At 29.2% G+C, this 24,041-nt stretch overlaps 2 protein-coding genes across 2 annotated transcripts; both read left to right on the forward strand.

The window, feature by feature from the left end:
• The first annotated feature begins 2,670 nt into the window (after nt 1-2,670).
• On the forward strand, nt 2,671-5,087 carry LOC102603696 (probable S-adenosylmethionine-dependent methyltransferase At5g38100). Its single transcript, XM_006364011.2, has 3 exons — nt 2,671-2,990; nt 3,817-4,467; nt 4,680-5,087. The coding sequence occupies exons 1-3, from the start codon at nt 2,922-2,924 to the stop codon at nt 5,016-5,018; spliced, it is 1,059 nt and encodes a 352-aa protein (XP_006364073.1). The 5' UTR covers nt 2,671-2,921; the 3' UTR covers nt 5,019-5,087.
• Nucleotides 5,088-12,102: 7,015 nt separating this feature from the next.
• On the forward strand, nt 12,103-14,449 carry LOC102590739 (probable S-adenosylmethionine-dependent methyltransferase At5g38780). The gene is made up of 3 exons (XM_006363973.2): nt 12,103-12,208; nt 12,940-13,590; nt 13,942-14,449. The coding sequence occupies exons 1-3, from the start codon at nt 12,140-12,142 to the stop codon at nt 14,278-14,280; spliced, it is 1,059 nt and encodes a 352-aa protein (XP_006364035.1). The 5' UTR covers nt 12,103-12,139; the 3' UTR covers nt 14,281-14,449.
• The last annotated feature ends 9,592 nt before the right edge of the window (nt 14,450-24,041 follow it).

Here is a 24,041-nt window from a genome sequence, read left to right on the forward strand (position 1 = left end):
TGTGATTTTGCAGGTGATTACACTTCATTAGGTGATTCAAGATAGGAGCCTCAGACTCTGATGATTGCAAAGAAGAGCCTTGTCCTTGAACTTTTTTCTTTTCGGTATCGATATCCTTGAACTTTTCAAAATCTTTCATGAGATTCCATACATGATCAAACTTAAAACCTTTTTTATAAGTTGGTTCTTGCATAAGTAGCATTTTTTCTTGATTAATCTGCAAAAATATGAATCAAAATTGTGTAAGTATATATATATATATATATAAATATATTATTTTTTTAATGGTTATATGTGGATAATTTTTGCCAAAATTTTCAAACTGTCGGCCATATAAAGTTAAAACTCTATATAAGCAAGTTTACTTTGAAAAACAAAAAATGTGCATCAAGTAGCCATATTTTCTTTTAATACATCAGCCTACCGTTTAAAGATTCTAGAATTTGACATGCATATTGTGTGGAGCATTTCCATTTACCTAGTAGATTAGGTTTTTATGGACTATTATCAACTTATTTGGTTCACATATTAGTTATCATTCGTACGATGATTATTCTTAATTATATATGAATAATAATGAATCATGACCAAATGTGTGGATTATAACTTTTGGTTATTGGACTATGTCACGACCCAGACCGTCGTGATTGACATCCATACCAACCATCCGGTGGGAGAACCATTACTACAACCCAAACTAAGCAACTAAACCAAAACTAAGGCAATTAAGTTACAGAGGCAAATTAATTAACTAAACAAATGCGGAATTAACAACCCCTGGAACCTGAAAGTCAATGTACCAAAACTCTACTAATGACAAGTCTAAGAACAAGGGGTACGACCCCAAAACTAAACAACACCTTAAACAAATAGTCTGAGTCCGAAAAGAGTGGACTTAAACAAGAGAGATTCATGGCAGCCCGAAGGAACTGACTCACCCTTGAATCCGGTCACGCTCAATAGTCACCTAGCTGAGGTCTATCAATAGCCGCCTGAAGATGCCCTGTACTCAACAAAAATAAGAGCAAGTGTAGTATCAGTACACAACTACAGTGTACTGGTAGGATCACACGGCTATCCCACTAAGTGAAACATATATAAGTAATTACAACGATATAACCATATAACATACCGAATATCAACAACATTGATTAACACAATCTTCATAGCATAAGAGAACCACACCACAACCACTCTTAAAGTCCACTTGTGCAATGCATGAATGAAGTCTCATTCCCTCACTCACACTAAGTAGAACTCTTTGAGAAGTCATAAGTCATAGTCCATGTTCATGTTCATAACAATAAGTCAATATATTACAATTCAATGGTCCTCTCATGGAACCCAAACACAAAATTTTCAAACTGTCGGTCATATAAAATTAAAACTAGATCTATATAAGCAAGTTTACTTTGAAAACAAAATGTGCATCAAGTAGCCAAATTTCTTTAATACATCAACAAATCGTTTAATTTGGCTTCAATTAATATTTATATATTTTAATTTCTATTTATACATAAATAAATATGTGTTCTATGTGATATTTTTGTTAGGTATTTGCCTTGAGTTTTTTTTTTTTTTTTTACCACAAATAGGTTTTCCTTTTTCTAAAAGGAAAACATAAAATTTTCGTATTTGGCTAGTCTTTTTCTCGTAGAAAAATGTTTAGGTCTCTATATATAGAGGTTCGTTCCTTCTAACTTAATCAACATTTACAATATCGTCTTAGGGGTTTTGAGAGTTTTGGTTAGGGAGGAGAATTTGTGGGACATAATTAGTGATGAATTATTACTTGTGAACCTCCTTGTATTCCGAGTGAATTGGCTGATGTTATTTCTAGCTATATTTTGTACTCTCATAATTATATAGTGAATTGTTCATCTCATCTTGTGGATATAGGTCGATTGACCAAACCACGTTAAATCTTTGTGTCTTGTGTTATATTTCTTGTTTGTCTTCTTGCTAGATATATAATGTCAAATTAAAATAAATACTATGTTTATATATTAATATCTTCCTTTTTATGAAAATTGTGTAGGACAATAACTTTAAATGGCTATTCATGGATTATTTATTTTCTTGTCTTTTACAACTTGTTTGACACCTATTCTTAATCTGACATGATGACTAGGACTTTTGATTTATCTTTAGTTTTTTTTTTGGTTTTCTCGTTTGGCGTCTGAAGTTTATATTGAAGTTTTAATTAAATTTAAATTGTGTATTGCAGGGTCTATTTAGGGGTGACACTTCCAACAAAATTTTCCTTAATCAATGCCGAAACCTTATAATTTTGATTAAGAATAAAACAATCTCACCACTACTCACCACAACTCATGTTAAAATTTATCTTTAGTTATTTTAATGACATTATGTGAACTGTGGGGTATTTCCATAAAATAGGTCGCTAGGATTTTAATTTGTTGGTCCTAAATATAGATTCTTTGGTTCATTTACTAGTTATACATATAAATTATAAGATAAGATTACTTTACGATAAACAAATTATTATGTGACGAATAATAATACAAGTGATATTAACCACTTAATTATATTAAGACTGAGATTCTAGAATAATTTAGTGTAGATATTAACCACCAACTACTTAAATGTCTTTAGTTAAACCAAGATTAGTTTTTCTTATACAAACTCTATATTTTTGAAGTATCTTCTTCTTTTGTTACTAATATTCTCGAAAGAGATGCTTATGAAACTGCTTCATATAGGTCAATTCCCCCTTATATGGATAAATCTTAATTCATAATTAATTATGCTTTGAAAATGAAATATACCCATCATTTTGAAAGGAATAATTACGATCCTAAATCCTTGTATGACAGAGCATGGGCCATGGATTTAAAGAATGCAAAGTCCATATATATAAGATTACATTATGAGTGAAGAGAACACATATTTGAGCAAAAATGACAACATCTATCCCCATGAATGCTGGTGATGGTGTTTACAGCTACTCCAAAAACTCCCATTTGCAGGTATTGATCTCTAGTATATACTATACATAAGTACATATTCTTGTAAAAAAATCAAGTCCACACGTGAGGGGCTTGTTAAGAATATATTTAAATAATAAAAGTGTGCTATCCAATTTATATCAGGAACATATTTTTGTACAAAAAATTCTTTTGCGGGTGAATGTTAAACTCTAAACTAAAAATTCATCAAGCACAATGTTGGATTATGCCAGTTTAATTCCTGTCTATGGCAAGGTCCACTAAGGGGTTGGGCGGCCTATAATATTGGAGTCATGATCAAACATGGATCTTGCTTGATGGACTTAGTTAAGAAATAAAGTTGTGCCTTTGAAATTAGCTATATTTTTTATATGATAGTAAACACTTGATCCTAATAAGTGGTATCAAAGTCAAGATCATTGTTCGATCACCAAGAACATCATGTTGCATGAGGCAGGTGTTGGGAGGAGGATTGTTGGGTAATACCAACATCTGGCCTATGGCAAGGCCCACGAGTGGGCTTGGATGGCCCCGGATGGAGTTATGATAGAATGTGATGTTTACTTGGTCTTAGTTAATAAATAGAGTTGTGTCCATGTTATTAGCTAAAAATTTTGGCATGCTAGTAAACAGTTGATCCTAACAAGCATACAACAATTATTTGTATAGTTACTGAACTTATCCATGGTAAAAGTAAAATACAATTTTATATCACACTAAATTGATTGTAGTTTACCCACTATAATTGTAAAATAAGTAACTTTAGATGTTATAACACAAACATCCATAAATATTTTTTGTCGACACATTAAAGTAACTGAACTTTTCTATCAACGTGACTATGCAGAAAGAAATGATAGATGGTGCAAAGGAGATGGTGATAGATGCAATTATTCGAAAGCTTAACATCAAGATTATATTATCTTCTTCAAACACACTACGTATTGCAGAGTTGGGATGTTCTGTTGGACCAAATACTTTTAGTGCAATGCAATATATTGTAGAAGCTTTAAAGGATAAGTATTTATTATACCAAGACCAAGTCATAAATTTTACTAATAATATTCCTGAATTTCAAATATTTTTCAACGATCATGTCACTAATGATTTCAATATCCTCTTTCGATCACTACCCTTTGATCGATCCTATTATGCATATGGAATTCCAGGATCTTTTTATGGTAGGTTATTTCCATCGCGATCTATACATTTTGTACATTCTTCTTCTGGTATAAATTGGTTATCCAAGATTCCAAAAGAATTGGTAGATGAGAAATCCCCAGCATGGAATAAGGGATTGATTCACTATGTTGGTGCATCAAATGTTGAAGTAGTGAATGCTTATTTTGCTCAATTTGAAAAGGACATGGAAGTATTCTTTAATGTAAGAGCTGAGGAGATTGTTCAAGGAGGAATGATGGTGCTTATCACAGCATTTTCGGGTTATATACGTCTCATGAGATTTTTTGGTTCTAGTCTTATGGATTTGGTGAACGAGGTAATCTCTATTTCATTTTATATGACAATGTTTTTCCTTTTGGTTTTCTTTGATCATGTGTATTATGATAATCACTTTAGTTGGTATTTACGATATTAAATATGAAAAACACTTTTTTCAAATAGATTAAATTAAAAAGAAAATATATTCACATAAATTGAAACAACGCCGAGCATACATTTGTAATTGATGTTTCTTTTCTTTTGCCATAGGGAAAGCTAGATGAATCTCTAGTTGACTCTTTCAATTTGCCATTGTATTATCCCTCTCCTCAAGAAATGACTAAAGTAGTGGAGAAAAATGGACTTTTTAGTATTGAGAGAATGGAGTTGATAAATATCAAATCAAATCTTGTGGATGAGGCTGATGCAAAAACTTTAATGACAAGTCTAAGAAGTTCTATAGAAGGAGTTATAATCAGTCATTTTGGAAGTAAAATAGCAGAAGAAGCTTGTGCAAGAACAATTCTCAAAAGTGAAGAAATTTCAGAATGGATGAAAGTTAATAATGAGAAACCAAGCATATTGTTTGTTGCTTTGAAGCGTAAATGAATTTCTATATAATTTAGGTCTATGGAGAGATGATGTGACACATCTCGCATACCAATACTATGTTTTGCCTAATGTTTTTGGATTTTATTCATTTGTTTCACTTTTCTAAGAATGTATTTTTGTGATTTTGAAACAAAAAGAGGCCAAGTACTATATGCTTTTACTAATCTTTTCAACTTTTAAGACAAAAAAATACCTTCTACATAAAAAAATCTTAACTTATAATTTCTAACTTATAAATGATAAGTAATAAATTCATACTCTTAAGTAATCAATTAATTATATGCATTATATAACATTCCATGTACTCATCGTGTAATAATCTATTCATTACTATTATTCATCATATAAAGAATCTTGCATCATAATTCATACGTATAACTAGTATTTGAACCAAACGATGCGACATCAAATTTATCAGTTTGTTTCAAATGTGTTCATGATAGCTAAAGAAATAGCTAAAGATAACCATAAAGTCCAAGTCATGTTACAGTTTATGACAAATGCATATTTATTATTTAGGTTATAAATAGATCTATATTTACCTAATTAATAGGAAATCTTAAAGCTATTTTTATTTAATTTTGAAAATATCACATGACTTAAAAATTACCCCATATTTACTGAATTAAAAGAAAATTGATCTGTCTATATTTGATTCAAAAGAGACAATAGCACACCATGCTAATAATATCTTTGAGTCTATCAACCCACCGAAAAAGCAAAGTAGGGCTGATAGCCAACTTTATTGATTATCAATATATTGAATTGTGTGGATAATTATAACTTTGAATTATTGGAGATATATTTATTTTCTTCTTATATTACAATTTGTTTGCACTTATCCCTATTTCAATTATTACATGAATTTGAATTTTGAAAGGTCCATATGTACTATGATTGGATATTTCCTAATTTTAGACAATTAGATATAGATAAAATTTATATAGATTTTAGGCCTCTAATAAAACTTTCGCTTTAGGCCACAAATTATGTTGAGCCGCCCCTGCATACTAGTTATCATACATACTATTTATAATGCATGCTTATTTTTGTACAATGAATAATAATGAATGAATAAATGTGTGGATTATAACTTTTAGTTATTGGACTATTGGAGATATTTTTTTTTTCTTCTTATGTTACAAACTTGTTTACACTTATCCCAATTTCAACTGTAACATGATTTTGAAGTTTGAAGAGTCCATACACAATAACAATTATACTAAGATACTCAATAAAATTTTATAATGTACTCGATGACTTTTCCTACTTTGAAATTAAAGTGAGTAATAATAACATTGCTTATCCTTGCTAATATCTTATATTATGCTTTACATAGCGAATTAAACAGCTTTGTAAATATTAAAAAAATTACTTGTTATGTAGTTTGAATGAGAAAATTTTGTGATTCCATGAAGAGAAAGTGGACCATGTAGTTCTAAAAATTAAAGTATGTATTCAATAGAGCTGAGGAAATTGTTCATGGAGGAATGATAGTGCTTATTACACCATTTTCAAGTTATGTACGTCTCATGAAATTCTTTGGCATTGCTAGTCTTACGGATTTGGTGAATGAGGTAAGTAAATATTTTGAGTTTAAGTTATATATATCGTCACTTTAAAAAAAAAAAACTCCATAGGCTAACCTAAAGGCAAGGGTGGACTTGCCATTATATTAAAGTTATGGGTTCGACATAACATTGGCTCAGATTCGATATTATATTTGTGATAAGAAATTCATTTAAAATGTATAAATAACATATCTCGCATCAGGTTATTATCTTTTCATCTTACACCGTAACTAGTATCCTAAGTCGTGATATATTTTAGAAGATAAGTTTGTAAGTATATCTTTGGCTCAGACCTTGTATATATGTTCAAAATTTCACTAAACATGTACAAATAAATGTTATAATTCGTCTCTATCAAGACATGTTTTCAAAGAAATAATAATTAATATATACTCTTCAAGTTGATTTACTTTTGAAAAATAATGTACTAAGAAATTTGAAAATGACTACTCATCGTACATTATTTTTTTCCCCAGACATTGTCGTTTTCTTTTGTTTATTAGTTGGTCGTGGTACGAAATATATTGATTCAATTAATTCAAATTTATGTGGTTTATATAATTTATTTAAAGGATATTATAGTCTCAAATTCGTGGGTTAGCGTGTATTTAAATTCTTTATATAATCTTGAGTAATTCTCATTTTTTAAGTAAACTTTTAGGGTTGAAATAAATTTAAGAATTATTTATTTAATATCGTATAGGCCCGTCCTAGTTAATTATTTACTTAACGTTGAGAATGCACTTAAATTCTTTATATAATTATAAACGATCCTCACATCTTGAATAAATTAACTTATGAGGTTAAATAAGACTCAAAGTTCATTTCTTTAATAAGGGAGATAGAGATAAATCAAGCTAAAATTTTGAATTTATAAATTCCTAATTTTAAACAATGTCTGAATTCTGAATAAATCATTTCTAAAGCGTATATTATATAATTCAGGACTATGAAGAGATAATGTAACATATCTCGCCGGCCAAGTACTATGTTTTGCCTAATGTTTTTGGATTTTCCTCATTTGTTTCACTTTATGTTCTCTACAAAGAAAATTAAAAGTGTCTTTGTTAATTTTTCTAAATTGGCCTCCCTTTATTGCTCTTTTTCTCCCCAGTAATAACTAATTTTTACCTTTTCCTCATTAATTGTCCTTTTAACTTTCTTATTTTTCGCTTAAAATTTATGCTAAAAAATTCAAAATCCTTTTCCAAGAATGTCTTCTTGTGATTTTTGAAACAATAAGAGGCCAAGAACTATGTTTATATATATTTAAAAATTGAATTATTTTTTTTGATGATGCTATATTATAAGAAGGCTAAATAACTTATCTTAAATATACTAGGGGTTAATTCTCATTTAGTAAATTTTTTAATGATACATCCAGTTTTAAAAATTATAATTCGTCTCTATCAAGACATGTTTTCAAAGAAATAATAATTAATATATACTCTTCAAGTTGATTTACTTTTGAAAAATAATGTACTAAGAAATTTGAAAATGACTACTCATCGTACATTAGTTTTTTCCCCAGACAAGTATTGTCGTTTTCTTTTGTTTATTAGTCGGTCGTGGTACGAAATATATTGATTCAATTAATTCAAATTTATGTGGTTTATATAATTTATTTAAAGGATATTATAGTCTCAAATTCGTGGGTTAGCGTGTATTTAAATTCTTTATATAATCTTGAGTAATTCTCATTTTTAAAGTAAACTTTTAGGGTTGATATAGATTTAAGAATTATTTATGTAATATCGTATAGGCCTGTCCCAGTTAATTATTTACTTAACGTTGAGAATGCACTTAAATTCTTTATATAATTATAAACGATCCTCACATCTTGAATAAATTAACTTATGAGGTTAAATAAGACTTAAAGTCCATTTCTTTAATAAGGGAGATAGAGATAAATCAAGCTAAAATTTTGAATTTATAAATTCTTAATTTTAAACAATGTCTGAATTTTGAATAAATCATTTCTAAAGCATATATTATATAATTCAGGTCTATGAAGAGATAATGTGACATATCTGGCCGGCCAAGTACTATGTTTTGCCTAATGTTTTTGGATTTTCCTCATTTGTTTCACTTTATGTTCTCTACAAAGAAAATTAAAAAGTGTCTTTGTTAATTTTTCTAAATTGGCCTCCCTTTATTGCTCTTTTTCTCCCCAGTAATAACTAATTTTTACCTTTTCCTCATTAATTGTCCTTTTAACTTTCTTATTTTTTGCTTAAAATTTACGCTAAAATTTCAAAATCCTTTTCCAAGAATGTCTTCTTGTGATTTTTGAAACAATAAGAGGCCAAGAACTATGTTTTTCCTAATCTTATCAACTTTTAAGATAAAAAAATACCCTCCAAGTGAAAAATCTCAACTTATAACTTTTAAGATAAAAAAATACCCTCCACGTAAAGAATCTTTAACTTATAACTTTTAACCTAGAAGTGATAAGTTATAATTAAATCCACCCGAGTAGACTCTAAGTAATCAACTAATCATATGCATTATATAACATTGTTAACATCCCATGTACCATTATATATTCACTGTCTAATAAAATCCATGCATTTTTTTAAAAAATAAAAAAACTATGTGCCTTTCTATAATAATAATAATAATAATAATAATAATAATAATAATAATAATAATAATAATAATAATAATAATAATAATAATAATAATAATTTATCACGGTATAGTGGTGAGACCTCTATATTAATGAATAAAATTACAAAGCTACGTGGAGCTTAAGCTTGACCCATTCCAATAGCTGCTTCACAAAAACTAAAGTTCTGATAAAAACTATACAAGTTTTGCACAAATTTACAAGTCCAATGTGCTAGACAAAATTAGCTATAATATCTCAACTGGATCAGTTCTATACAAAATAATTCTTCCTCTGCTTATGCCTTAGGGACTCCATTTGTATGAGATCAAGTTTATAAGGTCCGATGGCTATCGATAGTAGGTGAGCATGTATAAAAATAAATGACTCCTCATTTGTAATACTAGCTCCATTTTGCCAAGGCATCTGCAACTTGGTTGACTTCCCTATAGCAATGTGTAACCTCAGAAGCAATAAAATCCACGCATTATTATTCATTGCGTAATAATCTATTCATTAATATTATTCATCGTATAAAACATCTTGCATCATAATTTATATGTATAACTAGTATGTGAGCCAAACGATGCCACATCCAATTCATCAGTTTGTTTCAAATGTGTTCATGATAGGTGGGGAAATATCTAAAGATAACCATAAAGTCGAAGTCATGTTACAGTTTATGACAATATCTAATATATCCAATAATTTATTCTACAAATTTTGACCACACAAATTCCAATTATCGTTTATAATCAGTCAATATCAACCAACATAGTATTTTTTATTTTTACTTTAACTAACTTTTAATTCTATAACTATCAACCAATAACATAAAAGATTTGATCGTCCAAAAGATATTTATAGATAAGTGTTTGATGTTAGGCTATAAATATACTTAATTGTAGAGCCTAATGGCCAAAATTCATAACTAGGTTTGACTATTTAATAGACTTTAGAATATTCAATAATGAGAGAAAAAAATAGAAAGGGAAATAAAATAGGTAAATATAAGAGTAATGATATTATATATATATATATATATATATATATATAAATTTGGGGCCTAAAATATTTAGGGTCCCAAGTCATTGTGCTTTAGTGGCCTTATGATCGAGACGATTCTGCTTAATTGTAATGAACATAAATAAAATAAGAAATCATAAATCGGTATTTTGTGTTTAAATGGTACTATAAAATAGAGTTAAAGGGTTAATTTTTTATTTTATTTTTTTAAAAAAATAAATTGTTTTTGGCTTTTACTCCCTTAGAGAAAGTGTGATGTACACATTCTACCACATTACTTAGAAGTGTCTAAATGAAACATGAAAATTGAAGTTGAAGGGTTAAAATGGAACAAGGTTGAATTGGAGTGCCAAAATGAAATTTAGGGACAAGTTTAAGAGTCCACATATATGTAGTGTTTTGCTAATTTGTATTTATATTTGTGTAGGATATGTATGGATATGAAATGGAAAAAAAATGTGCGGATTAGATATTGTTGTTGTAGGTAAAAAGAATGTTACAAAGAAGTAAAACATAACATAGAATATTGATTTAAAAAAAGCTTAACTTTTATAGTGAAATGTTATTATAAAGGTGATTGTTATTATGTTATTGAGAGCTAGATCTGAATGTATTTGTATACATGATCTACTTTTGTCAAGAATTCAATAAAGTATCGGAGGTGGTCCATTTTTTTAATAATGGTTTAAACATTGGAAATTTGGCTATCTTATTTTGATTAGAGTATCCTTTTCGTGTAATTAGGTAACAAAGACTTTCTTAATTTCTTTAATTTTAAATATTTTTATATGGTTAAGGTGTTAGTATGATATAATTTAGAAATTCTGAAAAATCAAAGTCACAAATTCATTATTATATAACGAACAAATTATAATTCTCAATTTATCATACTGTAAAATAACAAAATCGAACTTTATGAGTACCAAATCATACTAAATAAATTTGACATTAAATTTTTTTCATACTATTAAATTATTCAGTATATTTTATTTTCAAGATAAAAATCTCTTTTTTATGAATTTTTTTTTTAGCCACCAAAATTATCTCACTGGCGGCCATATAAAGTTCAACTCTATATAGGCACGTGCATCAAATAGCCAAATTTCTTTTTGACATGATATATAAAGGGATAAGGGTCTGAAAAATACTCTAACTTTGGTCGAATTTGTTGTTGCGATACTAAACTTTCATAAGGACCTATTACCTCTATCTTTATGTATATATATATATATATATATATATATATATATATAAGTAGATATTTGTGTTTATATGACATTTTGTGTCACCGTGTGTGTTATTTCAAGTAGGGTATATATATTTATTTATTTAAGTTCATTCAAACTTAAGTGTTTATTAAGAACCTAAATAACAATTGAGGGTAAATTAAAAAAAATACGCTTATATATTATACCTTTCCTTTTATTGAATTCGGTGGACAATAACATTATTATTTGTTTTCTTCTCTTTTACAACTTTTTTGCACTTATCATAAATTTGACATGATGAATATGATTTTTTAAGTTGTTTTTAGTCATATTTTTGACAATGAAAGATTTATTATGTGATGAATAATAATGTAAGAATTGTTATATAACGAATAACAGTACATGTAATTAGTTGATTACTTGAACGAAATTTCTGTTTTCAATATTTTATTAATGTATTATTAATTAGAAAAATTATATAAATATAAAATTTAATATATTATAATTTTTAAAATTTACTATCATTTTAAAAAATTACAACAATCCACTCTCAGATACATCCCTTACAATTCTCATTATGAATCATGTTCATAGTTATGTATCCGATGTAACTATATATTCATGTGGCATGGAGTTAAACAGTGCAAAATCCACATATATAATAAGATCACATTTTGAGTGAATGAGAAAACACATTAAGCCAAAATGACAACATCATTCCCCATGAATGCTGGTGATGGTCTTTATAGCTACTCCAAAAACTCCCATTTGCAGGTATTGATCTCATATATTTTAGTTTAACATATTATAACAAATTATCTAATTTTTGTTTTTAATCCAACTTATATCAAGCATATTTTCTTGTACAAAAATTATTTTGTGAGTGTAAATGTAAAACTCAATCAAGAATTCATCAAGCATAATGTTGGATAATGTCAATTTTCTTCTGGGGTTGGGTTGCCCAGTTTGGATTTATGATCGAAAATTGATGGAATTAATTAAGAAATAAAATTGTGCCCTTGATATTAGCTATATTTTTTGTCATGGTGGTAAGCGCTAGATTCTTACAAGTGATATCAACCAAGATCATATGATTCGATTTCCAAGAGCAAAAATTAGATGCATGAGGCAGGTGTTGGGAGGAGGATTGTTGGGTAACACCAACATCTTGCCTATGGTGAGGCCCACGAGTGGGCTAGGGTGGTCTCAGTTGGAGTCATGAGAGAACGTGATGTTTGCTTGGATTTAGTTAAGAAATAAAGTTGTGTCTATGCTATTAGCTAAAACTTTTGGCATGCTATACAAACAAGCCGTACACCAATTATATGTGTATAGTTATCGACTTATCCACTATAACAGTAAAACACGACTATATATCACACTAAATTGATTATATTTTACACACTATAATAGTAACATAAGTAACTTTAACCGTTGTTACACAAACATCAATAAATAACTGAACTTTTCTAACAAAGTGACTTTATTGTTATAATTGCACGCAGAAAGAAATAATAGATGGTGCAAAGGAGATGATGAGAGATGTAATTATTCGAAAGCTTGACATCAAGACCATATTATCTTCTTCAAACACATTACATATTACAGAGTTGGGATGTTCTGTTGGACCAAACACTTTTAGCTCAATGCAACATATTGTAGAAGCTCTAAAGGACAAGTACTTATACCAAGACCAAGTCATAGATTCCACCAAGAGTACTATTCCTGAATTCCAAATATTCTTCAATGATCAAGTCACCAATGATTTCAACACCCTTTTTCGTTCACTACCTGTTGATCGATTCTACTATGCATCTGGAGTTCCAGGATCTTTCCATGGTAGATTATTTCCATCACGATCGATACATTTTGCTCATTGTTCTACTGCTATACATTGGTTATCTAAGATTCCAAAAGAGTTGTTAGATAAAAATTCCCCAGCTTGGAATAAGGGATTGATTGACTATGCTGGTGCATCAAATGTTGAAATAGTGAATGCTTATGTTGCTCAATTTGAAAGGGACATGGAAATGTTCTTTAATGCAAGAGCTGAGGAGATTGTTCCCGGAGGAATGATGGTGCTTGTTACACCAATTTCAGGCTACATACGTCTTTTGAGATTTTTTGGTTCTAGTCTTATGGATATGGTGAATGAGGTAATCTCTATTTTATTTTGTATGACGATATTTTGCCTTTTGACTTGTTTTGAACAAGTTTCAAGTGTATTTTAGTATGTCATATACTTTTACCTATTTCAGTTTATTTGAACTTTTATTGACTAGGCATAAAGTTTTCAAAGTTTAAATAGTCTAGACTTTAAAAACTTATATTATGACAAAATATTTGTGTGGCTATCGCCCATAGATTATAACAAGCATTTTAATTGGAACTTATGATATTAAATATGCTAAGCACTTTTCCAACAAATTAAAAAGAAAATATGTTCACATAAATTGAAATACACTGATAATAAATTAGTCATTGATGTTTCTTTCTTTTTTTCATAGGGAAAATTAGATGAATTTCTAGTTGACTCATTCAATTTGCCATTGTATTTACCCTCTCCTCAAGACATGACTAAAGTAGTGGAGAAAAATGGACTTTTTAGCATTGAGAGAATGGAGTTGATAAATATCAAATCAAATCTTGTGGATGAGGTTGATGCAAAGACTTTAATGATGAGTCTAAGAAGTGCTATAGAAGGAGTCATAATCAATCATTTTGGAAGTAAAATAGCAGAAGAAGCTTGTGCAAGAACAATTCTCAAGAGTAAAGAGATTTCAGAATGGATGAAAGTTAATTATGAGAAAGCAAGCATATTGTTTGTCGCTTTGAAGCGTAAATGAATTTCTGTGAAGAAATTTATCTATTATATAATTTAGGTCTATGGAGAGATAATGTGACATATCTCGCAGGCCAAGTACTATGTTTTGCCTAATGTTTTTGGATTTTCCTCATTTGTTTCACTTTATGTTCTCTACAAAGAAAATTAAAAAGTGTCTATGTTAATTTTTCTATATTGGCCTCCCTTTCTTGCTCTTTTTCTCTTCATATATACAAAAACAAATTTCATCTACTCAATCATAAAATGGATTTGTGTGGAATTTGAATAAAAGAGAATTTGATTATTTTTTCCATTTGTTTTTTATTTTATCAAAGTCAATTTTATTTTAAATAAAACATATATTACCTAAATATGATCCAAGAATTTTGAATGGTAAAGGGAAAAAATTAAAAGAACAAGTGAACAACAATAGAGATGCTCATTTTGGGGGATCTAACCCATTACCACAAGTATAAGTACAAATTGAATATTTTATTTTATGGTAAAAATAATCGATTTTGTTCCATTATTATTCAAAATTGAGTTGTTTTACACTTCTAATAATGGAAAATAAACATGGATGCCTGTGCAGCCAAAAACATTACCTGTGAAATTACTCGTTTTTAAGAAAAAATATTAACAATAGTGTAACAAATAACTCACGGCATAGCATGCCTGTATACATCATCAACTATATTTATATTGTACAAGTGTATAGAGACGTAATATAACATAAGTCAAACTATAAGACTCCTACAAGTACAGACTAGGAATATTGGACTAGGAGTCCTAAAAAATAGGACTAAAATTTGAGAGAATCTACATTTGATTCAAATTAAGCAGACAATACGTGTAGATGTCACTCTTAATAATGTGAGACCTTTTATAAAAAAATATCTATATTTGATTCAAATTAAGCAGACAATATATCACACCATGCTAATAATATCTTTAGTCTATCAACCCAATGAAAAGCAAAGTAGTGTTGACAGCCAGCTTTATTGGGATTTGGCTCCCCTCCATTACACTTTCCCTCCATTTCGTCAAATACACATCTAGATGAGAGACATGTGTACTATTTTAATTGTTAAAAGGTCAAGATTTATGTTGCATTAACTAGTATCATAACCATAGTTAAGGAATAAGTTTTGAACAAATAATTTCTTAACTTTGGTAAGAAAAATATTCCTACAAATCTTAGAACCGTTTAAATTTCATTTTTTTATTTCTATATTCAAATATTAATATTGTACATTATTTAATCGCATCCTATGCTAGCAAATTTATTCTTGAAATATTAGGTTTTGAAATTTAAAAAATAAATGGAAGAATTATCATTAATGATAGAAATCATATAATAAAAATGGGAAGTAAAAAATACATTAGAATTACAAATGTGAAAGTATGAGTTGTCTATAAGCTATGTTGATGCCGAAGAGAGCTATGTTCTCCCTACGAGGCTATATTAATGCCTAAGAGGGCTATGTGGCTGCCTACGGGGCTTTGAGATTACCGATAGGGGTATATAGACCGATTGGCACCTTCCGGGCTTATGGGGGCCTGAGTAGGTGGTCTTGTGTGATGTTTGTACCTGCCGAGCTTATGGGGGATTGGTTAGGTTGTTGTTTTATTATTTTTGATAAGTTTAGATTTAGGAGTAGGTCAGTACACTTATCTTATCCTTGATTTATTTATCAGATTATTCCAGTATATTAGGATACCTGCTCATAGTCTATTGCCTTTCATACTCTGTACATTAGTTTGTACTGACGCCCCATAGCATGGGGGTGCTGCATTCATGCATGCAGGTCCCGACAGATGACTGAGTAGACCTCCTGAGCAGCAGGATTGACTTCTATCCGGTTGGCTAGCCCCTTTCCTCCGGAGCTGCCAGAGTTTAGAGGTTTGTTAGCTTTTCTTGTATATATTTCTATGGGTAGGCTGGGGCCCTGTCTCACCAATCTTTACTACTCTTAGAGGCTTGCAGACTAGTGTGTGGGGTGTATAGCTATGTTATGGCCATGTTGGCCTAGTTTGTTGGTTTGCTGAAGCTTGTGAGCTGTTTGATGTATTGTCTTGATATATACCTGCTTTCAGTTTTAGTATAGAGATCATGGTGGCCTTGACGGCCCAATCAGGACTTCTGTGCTAGTTGACTATTTCTTTATATGAACTCTTGGGAGTAGTTGTTTCGTTTATAGATCTATTGACAGGGACCTTGCTGGCCGAGAGCTTAGTTTTAAGTCGAGATATACTTGTTTGTTTTCTTGATTGCGTGTGGTTGCCATGTGCTAGTAGCAAATGGTTCAGCAGGATTGGCTCAAGCCTGGGTTTTGGCATTATGAGCCAGTTGCGCCCTTTGAGTTTAGGGCGTGACATCTCTCCTCCCTATGACATGTAGCTACAAATTGTAATTATCAAACTATAGCTATGTAGAGTAATTAGTCTATTTTTAAATGGCTATAGGTGAAAGTTCCTCTTTTTAGAATGCAAAATTTATAAACTCATAGTCTTAATTAGATCCTTTGAACGTGTACTTTTCATGCATATAACTTATATGATTTTATAGATTATTTTATCTAGTCATAACTCATGATGGTTTAGTTTGCATATGATATATTAAAGTTTGATTAGATTTGGTTAACCTACTATTGGAAAGAAAATAGCACAAGACAATAATCTAAAGGAAAAAGACACACATATATACATTGTTAATCTAAATTCTCTTTAGACGGAAAATTACACTGTTTATACATTGTTAACATTATCTTTTATGTAGATATTTCAAATGTTAAATTTGTTTGTGTATTTACTTCTTCATATTTTAAAGCTTTAAATAAAAATCCTTACTCCACCATGATATACCTCCGTAATACTTATGTTTCACATGACTATACAAATAATTGAACAACCGATCAACTTCAGTTCACAAGAGTCATTTTTATTTCTTTTTGATAGATTTGCATTATTTCGATATATAAAGACTATAGTTCCATTCCACTTGTTAGTCGTTTTATTTGTTTAAAATTAATACTTCCTCCGTCAAATTTTGTGTGACGCCCTTTGACTTGACACGGTGTTTAAGAGAAAAAGAAAGACTTTTGAAATTTATAGTCTAAAATAATCTTAGATATTTGTGCGATTGAGATTCATTTCATTAAAGGGTGAAAGAAGGATTTTAATGTTAAATTGTTTCTAATTATAGGAAGGTGACATTTTCTTTTATGACGAACTATAAAGGACAAAGAGGATAGTATTAACTATTATTCAAAATTGTAGATATGTCATAATTCCGAATCTGATTTTATGAATATCATTTATAAATTATAACAATATCTCCGTACAACCACCATCTCATCATATCTAATTTTTAATTTTTTTTCCCTTGTCAAATACAATTGTAATAGGCCATTACTATGGCTAACCCATCGGCAAAGTATGCTAATTTGATAAAAATGAATAATTAAATTTAAAATTACTGTTCCATCAGAACACCGCACCTACCATTAATTTGTTTTGATTGAATAATAGCTTCAAGTTGTCATATACTACTGTTAACCATTTGAATGAAACAATTGGAGGATCCACAAACACGTGTTAAGTGGGACATCTAGATAAGAGACATGTGTACTATTTAATTATTAAATGTCAAGAATATATTGCATTAACTAGTATCATAACCATAGTTAAGTGAATAAATTTTGGAAAAAATTCTCTCCAAATTTAGTAAGAATAATTAATTCTTCTCAATTTTTCGCATCCATATATTTATATCATTAATTTTATTTTATATTTGTATATTTAATTATTAAAATTATGGAACATGAACTTAATAACGTTTAATTTGTTTAGCCTAACAGTAGTCTTACAAAATATTTTGCCTTTAAATTGATGTCTTCTTTTATTTTACTTTTTAAAAAGAATTTTTTTTTTATACTTTCACATTTGTAATTCTAATGCATTTTTTACTTCCCATTTTTATTATATGATTTCTGTCATTAATGATAATTCTTCCTTTTATTTTTTAAATTTCTCAACCTAATATTTCAAGAATAAATTTGCTAGCATAGGAAGCGATTAAATAATGTACATTATTAATATTTTAATATAGAAATAAAAAATGAAATTAAACGGTTCTAAGATTTGTAGGAATATTTTTCTTACCAATTATAATATACTCGATGACTTTTCGTATTTTAAATATTTTCGATTGATTTCTTTTTTAATCTTTTGAAAAATAATAGTTTTCTTAATTTTTCTTTAAAAATTAAGTGACGGCTCTTAAAAATCCCCGTCATTTTCTCCTTTTTTAATATAAAACACGTATGCCTTAGGGATTCTGTTTGTATGAGATCAATTTTATAAAGTCAAATGGATATCGATAGTAGTTGATGATGTGTAAAAGTAAATAACTCTTCATTTATAATACTAGCTCCATTTTGCCAATTAGGCATCTGCAACTTGGTTGACTACCCTGTAGCAATGTCTAACCTAATTAGAAGCAATAAAATTCATGCATTATTATTCCTCGCATAATTATCTATTCATTACTATTATTCATCGTATAAACAATCTTGCATTATAATTTATATGTATAACTAGTATGTGAGTCAAACGATGCCGCATCCAATTCATTAGTTTGTTTCAAATGTGTTCATGATAGCTAAAGAAATGTCTAAAGATAACCACAAAGTCGAAATCATGTTACAGTTTATGACAATATATTATATCTCCAATTATGGTTTCATTGAGATCATTCTTGGATATATAATCAATCAATATCAATCAACATAGTTTTTTATTTTTATTTTTACTTAAATAGACTTTTAATTCTATAAGTATCAACCAACAGCATAAAAGATTTGATCGCCGACAAGATATTTATAGATAAGTGTTTGATGTTAGGCTATAAATATATTTAATTGTAGGGCCGTCTCAACAAGTTTGGAACCTAAAGCCAAATTTATAACGAGGTTTTACCGTTTGATAGACTTTAGAATATTTAATAATGAAAGAAAAAATAGAAAGTGAAATAAAAAAAAGTAAATATAAGAGTAATAATATATATATATATCTTTAGAAAAAAATTGGGGCCCTAAAATATTTAGGGTCCCAAGTGATTGCTTTAGTGGCCTTATGGTCGAGATGATCCTTCGTAATTGTAATGAAGAACATAAATTTAAAAAAATAATCAGAAAATCAGTATTTTGTGTTTAAATGGTACATAAAAATAGAGTTGAAGGGTTAATTTTTTTTTAAAATTTTTTTTTTTAATTTTTTTTTTTGTTTGGCTTTCACTCAAAGAAAGTGTGATGCACACATTCTGCCACATCACTTAGAAGTGTCTAAATGAAACATGAAAATTGAAGTTGATGGGTTAAAATGAGACAATGTTGAGTTGGAGTGCCAAATAAAATTTAGGGACAGATTTAAGTGTCTGCATATGTGTGGCTAATTTGTATTTATATTTGTGTAGGATATGTATGATATATATGAAATGGCAAAAAAATGCGCGGATTAGATATTGTTGTTGTAGGTAAAAAGAATGTTACAAAGAAGTAAAAACATAACATAGAATATTGATTTCGAAAAGGCTTAACTTTTATAATGAAATGTCGTTATAAAGGTGATTGTTATTATGTTATTGAGAGCTAGATTTGAATGTGTATACATAATCTACTTTTGTCAAGAATCCAATGAATTATCGGAGGTTGTCCATTTTTTTAAGGAAAAATTGTACATAACGGCAAACTATTAATTCAAATTAAATGGTATAATCACACTTTGATTTAATTGTGTCCTGTAGCAAACTGTTTGCCAACGCCTCTCTCCCTCAAACTCTCGCTTGCCACTCTCCTCTCTCGCTCACTCCCTCTGTGCTTGCCTCTCTCGCTTCATACAACAGAATTTTATAAATTGCGTTTTTGTTTGTATAAAGCGAGAGAAAATTGTATATACATATGCAAATACATATATATTCGTCCTATACACTTATAATTATACAATAAAAATATTCCCCTGCCCAATTTTATGTTTGTATAATGTATAATTTATGTTTGTATAAAGCGAAAGAGAGAGCGATTTTTATATACAAATATTTTGTCAACGATTTATACAAACGAGAGGCTAACAACAATTTATACAAATGGCCTGCCAGCGAAATTATACAAATCTGAAGAGGAGCCAACGAATTATACAATTACTTCTTTTTGTATATATGTATAGCGAAATAGACAGCTTTCAATTGTATATGTATAGCGAATTATACATATATATGTTTGCTATGGAGCGCAATTATGCAAATTTTGCTATAGCGTACAAATATGATTTTTTTGTTTGCTATATGTGAAAGTTGCTCTTTTTTTAATAATGGTTTAAACATTGGAAATTTGACTAGAATATCCTTTTTCGTGTAATTAAGTAACAAAGAAAATTATTTGTACTTTCTTAGTTTCTTTAATTTTAAATATTTTTATATGGTTAAGGTGTTAGTATGATATAATTTAGAAATTCTTAACAAATAAAGTCACAAATTCTTTATTATATTACGAACAAATTATAATTCTGAATTTATCATACCGTAAAATAACAAAATCGAACTTTAAGAGTACCGAATCATACCAAATAAAATTGACATTAAAATTCTTTCATTCTATTAAAGTATTCAGTATATTTTATTTTCAAGAAAAAAATCTCTTTTTCATGAATATTTTTTTTTGCCACCAAATTTTCTCACTGGCGGCCATATAAAGTTAAACTCTATATAAGCACGTGCATCAAATAGCCAAATTTCTTTTTGATATGATATATAAATGTACTGTTTCATTTTACCTCAATTAATAATAATAATTTTTAATTTTATGTATATATAAGTAGATATTTGTGTTTTACATGATGTTCTGTGTCACTATGTGTGTTATTTTAAGTAGGATATATATATTTATTTATTTAATTTTATACAAATATAAGTGTTTATTTATATAGATTATAAATTGAAGAACTTAAATAACAATTGAGGGGTAAATTAAAAAATACGTTTATATATTATGCCTTTCCTTTTATTGAATTGGTTGGACAATAACATTATTATTTGTTTCTTCTCTTTTACAACTTTTTTGCACTTATCATAAATTTGACATGATGAATAGGATTTTTTATTTTTTTTTAGTCATATTTTTGACATTATGTGGAGTGTTTTTGTATAACTAGCTAGGCTTTTGTTGGTTCTCGTGAATTTATTTGGTTCACTTATTAATTATACGGATAAATTATAATGCAAACTTGTTTTTATGATAAATAACAATGAAAGATTTATTATGTGATGAATAATAATGTAAGAATTGTTATATAACGAATAATAGTACATGGAATTAGTTGATTACTTGAACGGAATTTCTGTTTTCAATATTTTGATCATGTATTATTAATTAGAAAAATTATATAAATATACAATTTAATATATTATAATTTTTAAAATTTACTATCATTTAAAAAAATTATAACAATCCACTCTCAGATACATCCCTTCGCCATTATGAATCATGTTCATAGTTATGTATCCGAATGTAACAACAGTGTAAAGATAAACAATGGATCCGATAACAGAGGAATCTATCTGACGCAACAGAATCAGTAGGGACCAATGAATGCGACAAACAAAGGAATGCATCTTACGCAACAATAGATTAGAGATCGTATATATATATATATATATATATATATAAAAGCTAATTTTAGAGAATATTATCAAGAAATATTAAACTCTTGTGTATATTAGTGTATGTATTAGTTTTTAGGTTTTATATTAACTTTTATGTTTTTGTAATGATCCGGAAGGTCATTTTTGGTAATTTTGAAGTATTCGTTGACTTTAGTTAATTAGTTGATGGGTAATTGACTTAATCGATAGTTAATGGGTTAAAGTGATCATTTATTTATGACCCTATACCATTTGTACCATATAATTAAATTAAATTAGTGAAATTTACCACTTTAAATTATACCTAATTGTTTTATTTAGAAACAAAAAGGGAACAACGAAGGAGACGTGCTTCAGGCGGCGTGTAAGAAACAATCTGAAACTTGTGATATCTATCTACTTAATGCTTGAAAAATGTTCATTGTTAATATTATTATTTAATGAAAGTTGATAGGTATTTGGAAATTTAGCATGTAATATTTTTGGTTTGGGTGGGGACGAACTGATAAGAACGCCAAAGGATTCCAGGGAATTGAATCACTAAATCATTAGAATCATGAATTATAGATGGGGTAAGATTTTGACAGTGGGGTCATGATGTCGCCGCCACTGATTTGTTTTTGTAACAGTGGCTTCGAAATTAATAATATTAGTCGTTTATTATATTATAAATTCAGTTTTTAATATATTGAGATATGTAATTAATTATTAGGTGTATGATATTATGTGAATTGACAAAGAATAAGAAATTAAAGAGGATGTACCATTTTGAGGGATGTATCGCGCCCCACGATGGATACTATATTTCGAGGAACGTATCGCACACCGCGATGATTACTATTATAGAGGGTCGTATCGATCGCCGCGATGGATGCATGGACAGATATGTCCCCCATGGGTCCCGGATTGAGAGACAACGGGTGTGTATCACTAGGTCATACATGCATCACTATACTTGACATTGCATTCCATTGCATTGCACATATTTATCATTAGTGAACTTGATATTGTGTTTTGGTGATCTTGTGAGTGCCTTTCTACGGAACTTTGATTGATGAATATTGAGCTTGTTGTTGAGGATTTGTAATTGTTAGAGTGTTGTTGTTGAGCTGTGTGCTATGTGAATTATGAATTGTTAGATTGGGCTGGTTTAAAGCAGGTTATAGTTGTGGAGGTTGTAATTGATGAATATTGAGCTTGTTGTTGAGTATATGTGATTGTTAGAATGTTGTTGTCGAGATATGTGCTTGTAAATTGTGAATCGTTAGGTTGGGTTGATTTTATGCAGGTTGTAGTTGTGGAGGTTCAGTTGGGGGTTGGACTGGTTTTATGCAGGTTGTAGTTGTGGAGGTTCGGTTGGGGTGTAAGGAGTACCCGTATTCTATCCCTTAACTTGTGTTTAGAGGTTTACTTGCTGAGTACCGTGTGGTTTGGTACTCACCCATTGCTACTACATTTTTTTTGTAGGTTACTAGCCCGGACCTTTGTGATATTTTCTCTTCTCCTTGTCTGAGGCTTCTTGTGGAGGTTTGTGAGGTAGCTGCTTGTCATTTCAGCGGACCCTCTTTCTCCTTAATTATGATCTTGTTCTATTCTAGAAACAATGTCATTTGAAACATGTATTTTCTTTCAACTTTGTTATAACACATTAGAGGCTTGTACACGTGACAACCAGATTTTGGGGATATTTTTGAGTTGATTATGAAATTTCCGCATTTTATTATAATGGTTGAATTTTAGGCTGACTGTCTTGATGGATAAGATGTGTGCCATCACGTCCATTTTTGGATCGTAACAGTATTGGTCATCAAAATTTGGTTAAGTTGAATACTTACATCATTGAAAAATTATTATTAGACTTAACAAAATAACTATTATGTATTTAATAGTACCTACTACCTATTTTGTCAATTACTACTAATTAAACATATCTTGATTTGTAAAAACTTTATCTATAGCTAAAAAATATAAGATTGAAATAATATTCATGTGACATGGAGTTAAGCAGTGCAAAATTCACATATATAATTAATAAGATCACATTATGAGTGAATTAGAAAACACATTAAGCCAAAATGACAACA

This window comes from Solanum tuberosum, unplaced genomic scaffold, assembly GCF_000226075.1.
Source record: "Solanum tuberosum cultivar DM 1-3 516 R44 unplaced genomic scaffold, SolTub_3.0 scf00469, whole genome shotgun sequence".
In the NCBI taxonomy this organism is placed as follows: domain Eukaryota; kingdom Viridiplantae; phylum Streptophyta; class Magnoliopsida; order Solanales; family Solanaceae; genus Solanum; species Solanum tuberosum.

Bases quoted from the DNA above. Each gene is read 5' to 3' on its own strand.
- LOC102590739 (XM_006363973.2), top strand. From the start codon at position 12,140: ATGACAACATCATTCCCCATGAATGCTGGTGATGGTCTTTATAGCTAC. The intron at 12,209-12,939 runs GTATTGATCTCA...AATTGCACGCAG, and splicing joins CCAAAAACTCCCATTTGCAG to AAAGAAATAATAGATGGTGC. The intron at 13,591-13,941 runs GTAATCTCTATT...TTTTTTTCATAG, and splicing joins TTATGGATATGGTGAATGAG to GGAAAATTAGATGAATTTCT.
- LOC102603696 (XM_006364011.2), top strand. From the start codon at position 2,922: ATGACAACATCTATCCCCATGAATGCTGGTGATGGTGTTTACAGCTAC. The intron at 2,991-3,816 runs GTATTGATCTCT...GTGACTATGCAG, and splicing joins CCAAAAACTCCCATTTGCAG to AAAGAAATGATAGATGGTGC. The intron at 4,468-4,679 runs GTAATCTCTATT...CTTTTGCCATAG, and splicing joins TTATGGATTTGGTGAACGAG to GGAAAGCTAGATGAATCTCT.